At 39.7% G+C, this 9620-nt stretch overlaps 1 protein-coding gene across 4 annotated transcripts in view; it reads left to right on the forward strand.

Moving 5' to 3' along the window:
* Nucleotides 1-6885, forward strand: part of UACA (uveal autoantigen with coiled-coil domains and ankyrin repeats) — a 95672-nt gene extending 88787 nt beyond the window's left edge. For all 4 annotated transcript variants that reach the window (XM_027067663.2, XM_015071394.3, XM_027067664.2 and 1 more), the window contains 3 exons: nt 1487-1639; nt 3749-3814; nt 6701-6885. In XM_027067663.2, coding sequence (XP_026923464.1) covers nt 1487-1639; nt 3749-3814; nt 6701-6772 — 291 coding nt within the window. In that variant the 3' untranslated portion in view covers nt 6773-6885. The remainder of the gene's footprint in view (nt 1-1486; nt 1640-3748; nt 3815-6700) is intronic.
* The last annotated feature ends 2735 nt before the right edge of the window (nt 6886-9620 follow it).

The raw sequence follows: 9620 nt of genomic DNA on the forward strand, positions 1-9620 counted from the left end.
GCCTCTCCTTTCTACCGAGTTAAGTCCTACGCGTTCCTTAACGCCCACTTCAACACTTACCCTCCTTCCTGAAGCCTTCGCTATGCACTCTAGCCTCCCGAGAACTGTTCCTCTTCTGAAATGTTAGCGTTGCCACTATTCAAAACGTAAATATTACTGTGTCAGAGTTAGGTGCTCGATCTTCTCAACCAGCTATTAAGATCAGACTGTTTGCAACTTAACCTTTTCTTCTCATTCATTCCCATGGTACAGTTTACACAGTAGATGCTTTCAATATTTTCGAAACTGGTGGTTGACATAATAAAGTGTGTACTGTGAGGATGAGAAATCAGGGAGATTGGGTGCATTTTTATCAGTTTAGTGAGTGATGATTAAATGTCTTCTCTATGCCAAGTTCTGGGGATACAGTGGCAAATACACATCCCTGGCCCTCCTCAGTGGAGAAGTACAAGTACTAGCCTTCTGATCCATCTGTTCGTGTGACCCAGAACTTAAATGCTCGCACCTTGTTCAGAAGGTAGTTAGGAATATAACAGTGTATAATTATAATAGCAAGTTATTAATAACTACTTACAATTATTGTCATTTATTGAGGATATACTACGTACCAGCAGATATTTATGATCGTGTTTGAGTTTTTGAAGTGTTTGTTTATTTATTTTGAGAGAGAGAGCATGAGTGTGAGCAGGGGAGGGGCAGAGAGAGCGGGAGAGGATCCAAAGCAGGTTCCACACTGTTGGCACAGAGCCCGACACGGGGCTCGAACTCACGAACTGTGAGATCATGATTCAAGCCGAAATGAAGAGTCAGTCGCTCAACCGACTGGGCCCCCTAGCCACCCTGCATTTGATTTTCTTAACTGTTAAAGAACTTCTTTCTTTCACTGATAAGGGAACTAAAGCTCATAAAAATAAAGGAAAGTAGCCAAGCTCACACAGCTAATAAATACCAGATCAGTCTGACTTGAAATAAAAAGGTTTTGCTCTCTCTGCTAAACGGCCTCCTGATTTTTTTTTCCCTCTTTAAGATAAAGTAGTCTAAAATCCTACCTTCTTGAAATGAACAAGGCACATAAGTTCATGCTAGGCTTGTATGAGCCGCACTTTCTTTTCAAACTTTGTTGGAGGGAATGCCCCACAAGTTCCTGTGTTTCAGAGAGCCTACCTAGAAGGTGATCTGTAGACTTTCATAGGTACTTAAATATTAAGAATAAGAAGACTGAGGTCACACTCAGACCTTAGGATATATATTTATTCTCAACTTGGTAATGCTTTTGCAAGGAATTTACTGAGAGGAATTTAAAGCAATTAAATTATGTATTGTATTTACTGTTGATAACAATCTCGACAGTATTCATTCCTCAATTTTCTGGTGTACGAAGATAAATTTGGTTCCTCGCGGAGTGATTTTGGTGTAAAGATGTTCATTAGAATCGCATAAGTGAATAATATATGTTTCTCCCATACCTTTTCTCTTTGTTTACAAGATAACCGAACTGCTTAATGACGTGGAAAGACTGAAGCAGGCGCTCAGTGGCCTTTCACAGCTCACCTACCCGAGTGGGAGCCCCGGCAGGAGACAGAGCCAGCTGATTGACAGCCTACAGAGCCAAGTAAAGGCCCTGCAGCAGCAGCTGGCTGTGAGTACCCTGGCCTGGGAGGGCTTCGTGCTGTACGCGCGGGGTCGTGCTCGTTTGCTTGTGAAAGTTTATGTAGAGCCGGGATTGATTCGTGGCTGTGCTGAGATCCAGGAACTGAATCATTTTTGCCAGAAGTTACTTACACCAGTGGCAGCGGTATATTTGGTGCCTACTATATGCCAGGCACTACACTAAACATTTTACGTACTTTAGCCTTTATCTTCATCACGGCCCTGTAAGGTTTTATTCCCCCCACGCCCCCCCCCCCCATTTGATTCTTAAGGAAACAAAGAAGAAAATACTTGATGCTTGGGGACATACAGCTAGGATTCGATCCTGAGACTGGCTAACTCCAGCTCTGGTGGTGTCTTCCCAGCTGCAGCACACTCTTTAAAATATCGGTCCGCTAAACTAGGGGAAGTTTTTAAAATATTTTCTACTTATGAATAAAGGTAGGCATCCCTCTGGTTTTATACCTTATATCCTTATATAGTAAAAGAAAACACCTGGAAATATATATATCCACATACGTATCCTATATGCATATATGTATTTCCTTTCTGTATTAAAGAAAGCAACTGGGGTGCCTGGGTGGCTCAGTGGGTTGAGTGTCCTACTTCAGCCCAGCTCATGATCTTGCAGTTTGTGAGTTCAAGCCCCACCTTGGGCTCTCTGCTGTCAGCCTGTCAGAACAGAGCCTGCTTCAGATCCTCTGTCCCCTTCTCTCTGCCCCTCCCCCGCTTGTGCTTTCCCCCAAATAAATAAATATTTAAAAAAAAAAAAAAGGAAAGCAACTGGATTGAGAAACTGAACACGGGAGCTCAGTTCTAAACACTGCTGCTTAAAAACCAGGTGACGTGGAACATTCCCCCTAATCCTTGGCTACCTTATCCATACAGTGCAATAGTAAGAACTGATTACTTATTTGTTTGCTTTTTTAATCAAACGAGGTAATATGACATACACGGAGATGCTAAGTAAAACAGCCCAGTCAAATGTAAATTGTTACTAAAAATTTCCTATTTTATAGGAATTGGTTATGAGTTGTTTTTGAATAGAAGAAAGCTCTTTTTGTAAGTGTTTGTTTATTAATACTACTGGCCTACAGATTAATGATGACAGATTATTGATTTGGATCTTATCAAAAGGATCTGGTAGTCCCTTCAATAATTGGAAATATTTGTTTCTCATTTATTATATTCATGACACTGTGCTAAAACACTGTCAGGGATAAAGAGAGTACACAGGTTTTGTCCCAAGGAGTTTTAGGTAATTAGAGAAGCAAAATTTAGATCCATGAAAAGTGAATTAACAAGACAAAAAATGTCATATACAGAGTTGAGAATAAGGTCCCTGGCTATAAGTGATATGAATTCATAGGAGGGAAAGATCACTGGTGCGATAGGAGCTAGGCCGAGAGGAAGGGAATAGCTGGCTGGAACTTGTAAGATAGTTGGCGTTTTGGTAGGTGAATGGAAAATAGAGAATCTTCCAGGCAAGGGAAGTAGTTTGAAGAAGGGCGTGGGGGTCGAATGTGAACGGTGTACCCCAGGGGCGGTAAAAGCTGATCAGCCTGGCTGGGAGTGGAAACTGTATTTGTGGCTAGATTGTCCAGGCTGTGGAGAAGTTTGAGGAGTTTAGATTCTCTTTTATATGTAATGAGGTTTCTCCCAAGGTCTTTGAACCAGAAGTGATTCCAGAAAAGAGCTGCCTTCATCCTGGAAGCATGATCGGGAATAAAATCTAGAGACAGGGAGACAAGATTGGAAGCTTTTGCAATAATCCCAAGGATAAACTGTTAAGTATCTGGATAATTTCGTGGCATTAGATGTGAACTAAGGCAGTAATTTCATGTTACCTAGGACAAGCGGCATTGTTTTCGCTATGAATGTTTCCACACATTGATTAGGAAAGTTTAAACGATTGTTAATGCTGTGAAGTTTTGCATCCGGTGGGTCCCAGGTGGTTTGTTACAAGACGTGGCAGGAGCACTTTAATAATATTGCCGTTTTGTAGTGTCAGGCCTGAAGATGGCATTGTCACAAGCCTCCGTGTATTTGAAAACGTGAATGCTGATACTCTGATCTGTCCATCTTTCCACATTTCTAGGATGCCGACAGACAGCACCAAGAGGTAATTGCAATTTATCGGACACATCTCCTTAGTGCTGCGCAGGTAAAAAACGATTTCTCCTCTGGCAGAGATACCATTTTATTTTTTAATTTTCTTTATAAAAATGCTTCTATTTTTTTGATTCCAATATCGTCAACATACAGTGTTATGTTAGTTTCAGCTGTACAATACAGCGATTCACCAATTTCATGTATCACCCAGTGCTCAACACAACACGTGCACTCCTTCATCCCCGTTTCAGAGAAGATCATTTTTTTATTTTCAAGTAAATTTATGTGAAAGTCATTGCTGTGTAAAGTAGTTGTGTCCCATATGCTTATTTTAAAATCATTGTGTTTTTTTAAATCATGGCTTGTGTATCTCCCAGAGAAATTTACAAAGCTATATGGTAACACAACATCTTAAATGTAGTGTTCTCTCCATCTGCTTGTCACTCATTTTATAGACAGTTTGGCAACATATGATGGCAGCACATGTTAATGGTATTTCTAGCTGGAGATAATGCCTTGACATCCATACCTGGCTGTCAGCTAAAGAGAGTGCAGAGGACTTCACTGTTTCTTGGTAGCTCAGGAGTATTTCTTTGAAACGTAGAGAATGCTATAAAAGCGCAAAGATGACAAGGTGTGCACAAAATTGTAATAATGTAAGAAAATAAACTGGTTCTGTTTGGAGATTATCAATAGTATTTATTTAATGTGGCTTAAATTCAGTGAAACATCAGATTAAGAATTCCCTTTTTGGGGGGTGTAATGAAAAGGCTCCTCTTTTAGAAGAATATATCACACTGAGAAACTGTTCAGCATGTGAAGAATACCATACTTAATGCCCTGTAGAAACCCTGTGATCAGCGATCTCTAAAATTCTCAGAGTAGATTTTTCAGGAAGATGTCCTAAAAGAGGCAACGTTAGAATGGCAGGTGAGATACATTAGGAATTGTTCAGGATTTGAAGTATCAGGCGACACTGTTTACCAAAAAAGGCGGGGTGGGGGGGGCGGGGAGTTGTTGCGAGAAAGCTTCCAAGAAGATCGTTTTTTAATAAGAAGAACTAGGTAAAATAATAAAAAGAAGAAACATCAAATTCGTAAAACCAAAAAGCCTTCCTTTTCTATAGGAGATGAGGGGAAGCAAATGTAAAAGCATGAATGGTATGATAAGAGGAAGTTTGGCTACTTTCTTTTGAGAAGCTAGAAGATAAGCTGGGATTTGAAAGTACAGCTGACCCTTGAACAGTGGGACGTAGGGGCGCTGACCCTGCAGTCAAAAATCTGTGTGTAACTTTCGATTCCCCCAAAACTTGACTACTCATGTAGGCTATCTATTGTGAGGAAGCCTCACCAGTAATATAAAGAGTCAATTCACATGTATTTGGGATGTTATATTTACTAAATACTGTAGTGTTACAATAAGAAGCTCGAGGAAAGACAGTGTTACTAAGAAAATCAAGGAAAGAGAAAATACATTTATAGTACTGTACGGTATTAATCCAAATAAAAGATCTTTGTGTAAGTGGACCCCCACGGTTCAAACTCGTGTTGTTCAAGGGTAGCTGTATATTGAAATTGTTCGAGAAGACCATTGAGGGACAGCAGAGTGGGAACTTTAGGAGGGAAATGGTAGACAAGTGTGCAAGATGTGGATAAAGAACTCATTCAGATCTGATCTCAGCCAGGAGAGAAAGAGCATGAAAGACACCACAAACTGTCAAGCCTTTCAACTCTGTATAATGTATGCTTCCAAAAGTTGAAATCCTACTGACTCCTAATGAAACATAACAAAAACAACTGACATCAGAAATTGTCTTGCCTTCCGGCATCATAAAGTTAACCAAGAAATTCAGTGTAGTCAGCCATGGCTAATGTTTGAAATTTCAACATCCCATTCTTACAGAAACAGGTTTTGGAAGCACAACTTTTTATATGAATGGGAAGTGTTAAGCTGAATTCTATTCAAATGTCCAAGCAAAGAGAAGGGGGCCGAGGGTGTCATAAGCCCACCATACTGACTCGCATTTAATCTGCCCCTTGCCATCTTTTTAAGTTCAAAATGTTTCTTCCTAAATATAGATGACTAACATTCACGTAAAAGGATCTTCACCTCATTGGTAATGGGGGAAATCCAAATAAACAGGGAGGGACCATTTTTTCACCTATGGGATTGGCAAATATTAAACAAGATGAGCATCTGCAGCATTGGCCAAGGTGTTGTGGGAAATTGGCATTTATACCCTGTTGGTGGGAGTGTAACTTGTTACAATGCCCGTAGAGGGAAGTTTTGTAGTGCTTTGCAAAATTAGCAATGGAGCCTTGCTTTTTGACCCAGCAGTTTCTTCTCTAGGAATCTGCCCATGAAGATGGGAAACACCTTAAACGCCCGTCGTTTGGGGGAACGAGTAAAGAAAGTACGATTCATCTGTACGGTGCGATGGTATCCAGTAACTTAAAACAATTAGGGAAATAGCTTAGGAAAGACATCCGTGACATTAGGTGAAATGGCAAGTTGCAAAATGATGTGATCTTCCCTAGGATAAAAATATAAGTATGGGGGCTTTTCCATTAATTTTTCTAATTACAAAAACGTTTCTCAGCAGGAGCAGAAGGAAAACTTAACGTGTAGCTGACTTCGCTCACTTATGACTTACGCCGCCCCTATTATCTGAGCCATTATTAAAAAAGAGAGAAGGAGAAAAGTTTGTCCATCTGTCTTCTGATAATAAGTGTTAAGAGCAGCTGGTTTGCACTGCTTTTAGATTGACTTTTTAAATTTCCGTCGCAGAGCTCTGCTGTCTTTTCCAATAAATCCTTTAGAATATCTCTGCAATGATGAGGCTTTAGCATTTGGTGAATCACAGCCATTTAGGCCTAATAGAATTCTTGTGTCATTGAAGAGGACGTAAAATATTTCTCCCTTTCTTCTTTCTCTCAAGGGTCACATGGACGAAGATGTGCAGGCGGCCTTACTCCAAATCATACAAATGCGGCAGGGGCTTGTGTGCTAACTAAGCAGCCTGTGCTTCATCTGCTGGTGCCGAGCCTTCCGTGTGCAAACCCACAGCCTTTCTGGGCCCTTTTGTGCTAGTATCATTGAAATAAAATATATTTTGTTTCATCAGCAAGTTTTTTTTTTTTAATTAGATGGGGATGTTACTGAGTTTTTCAATAGCAATTCAGATCTTATAATCTATATATGTTAATTTTATGGTGAGGCAAACAATGTAACACTTTGCCTCGGGTTGGCTACGTATTTTTAAGCCGTTGAGTCCCTAATAATAAAACATAAGCCATCTGTGTAGGTCCATACGAAGAGGCGTTAGGCTGAAATAACTGTTTAAAGGTTTCTTTCAGAGAAATTAATTTGGTTAAGTGGATCAAAAGATCTTTCAGGCCTTCAGCTGAGCCACGAGAGCCTAACGTGATTTTAAGGAATATGCACCATAACTTGGCTGGCCGAGTTGCATTTTTTATTGAAGTAACCTAATGAGTGCCTTTGACTTCTTTTGGAGGCACAGATTTTTTTCTTCTAACTTTTATGCCTCTTTCAATACATTTCTTTCCATAAATGGTGTACTGTACTAAATTACATTTAGATTAAAAGCAGACCAGCATAGAACATATCAGGAATTTCTAATACGATGGCCTCATAATATCCACAACAGTATCTTAATTTTTTACTTGTGGTGATTTTTTTCTTGCCACAGTATTTAGAGAGCTATGATAGCTGGTATCCTAGATTTTTCAAAGTATCAAAATTCTTAGGCTTTTTTTTTTTTTTAGCAATTACTTTGACATTTGCTACTATAGTAACCAAACACTCATTATACATGCATCCTCCAAATGTTTTGCACTTATTTATAGGAAAATTGCACTAATGAAATTAATAATGTGAAATGCAGTTTTCTTGCAAAATTAGAGAACTAATTTTAGAAAACAGATTTTTAAGGTTTCAGATGAAAGTGCAATAATATAGTAAACTGTGAGAATATAGATCACAAGGAAAAAATAAAATTGGCCACGTTTTAGTGAACACTTTATTGTAACCAACCATTTTTATTAACCACATCTCATTAAGGAAAGTTTATATGTTTTGTTGTTTTTATTAGTATTTTGTTTTCCATCCAGATTGAAGATTACTAATTTGACTGTTAGCAAATAAACTGAACAAATGAATCCTTTCAGCCAGATTTTCTTTCAATCGCAAAGTGTGCCTTAGCAGTAATCTTTGAGCATCCTGAAAGATTTGAAAGATTTCTTATTTTTTGGAATTTTTTTTTTTTAAGTAATCTCTGTGCCCAACGTGGGGCTTGAACTCATGACCCCAAGGTCAAGAGTTGTGTACTCCACCGACTGAACCAGTAAGGTGCTCCCTGAGCCAGACTTTTTAGCCCAATTCTGTAAATAATAACAAGGACAAAGAGCCATCCGAATAGCTTCTCCCACCAGAAGCCATCAGATTTCTTCAGTGTAGAAACCACAGTGAAAAGTCAGAATTGGATTTCTTTTTAATTCTTTAGTTATACACAGTTTACACGAGCAGTACTCAAATTCCTTGGTTTTATGCTTAATGTTGTCCTTCTGCATGAAGTCTGTTCCATGAGTTTTATGTAGGTCTCCTTTGAAGCTGTAGAGGAGAGAAAGTCCTTACTGAATACTCACATTTTCGTCTTGTATTTTCCTTATTAGAAGTGGGAGGGGAAACTTGTGTGTACTTTATTTTGCCTTCAATCACAAATAAAATGTTTTCTGTGGACTACTGTTTTTGAACATCCTCGTAAAAGATCTACGAGGCCAATTACTCCATGTGCCGCTTTGGGGAATTTGGTGTAGAGAACGATGGGGTCCAAGTACAGACAGGTGTTACCCATTTTCAGTCCTCCGTGGAGGGCGGAGTAGTAGGTCGCCTCCCTGAATTAATCCCGTTGTCTCCTTCACCCACTTTTTGATATCAAAGGCAGAGACTGCATTTACAACACTGAAGGTTAAAGCTTTTTAGAGAGTAAACAAATGGAATATATATAGTGGGCAATGCCAGCCTCTCTGCCGGTCTGTGTTCAGAAAAACGATAACATCTGAACTTAAGAAGCGAGAGGGAGAAAGATCGGTTGTGTCCAAGATGGGCGTGCTTTCTGGGAGACTCACCAAATCCCTGTCGGGGTATGTTCCTTTGTTGAAAGCTTTATTACTCTTCCCCTGTTCAGTTTTATTCTTATCATTCCTGCTTCCTCAGGAAAGCTCATTCTTTTGGCCAGAAGGTCAGTGTTATAAACAACTACTAAAATTGAATATTCATTCAACGAACCTCTTAAAATTTAATATTGCAGTGACTGTATTCACTAGCCATATCTGCGCTGTTCTAAAACCCGGATGAATGTAGCTTAATCTTTCTGAAGGCTTACTGATTTAGACTGCTCTCGACCCTAACCGAACGTTACATGGTGTAAAAGTCTCCCTTATGCATTGGATCATTGCTGCTTTGAAAATGTTGCAGCTTCGGAACCCACCGGAATGGTTCATGTTCTTGGTTTGCTTGTTTTGGAGTAGAAAAGGGAAGAGTTTCAAGTAAATTTTTGGTGTCTGTGATGACTAGGTGTATCGGTGCCTGCTCGCACGGGCAACCTTAGCATTGGTTACGAGTGTCCCAACACCTGCTTCCCCAGAGGGGAAGAAAACTTCTTACTACCTCTTGACCTGCCTCATCACCGGACTCTGCAACCTCGTGTGATCTTTTCTCGCAAGTTCTGTGCATCAGAGCAATGGCTGTACCTCTGGCACCAAGATAAGGATTGAAAGAGAATTGCCTGTGATGAACATGCAGAAATATGGTCGCACATACCTGCCAGAGAAACAAGA

This window comes from Acinonyx jubatus, chromosome B3, assembly GCF_027475565.1.
Source record: "Acinonyx jubatus isolate Ajub_Pintada_27869175 chromosome B3, VMU_Ajub_asm_v1.0, whole genome shotgun sequence".
Lineage (NCBI taxonomy): Eukaryota > Metazoa > Chordata > Mammalia > Carnivora > Felidae > Acinonyx > Acinonyx jubatus.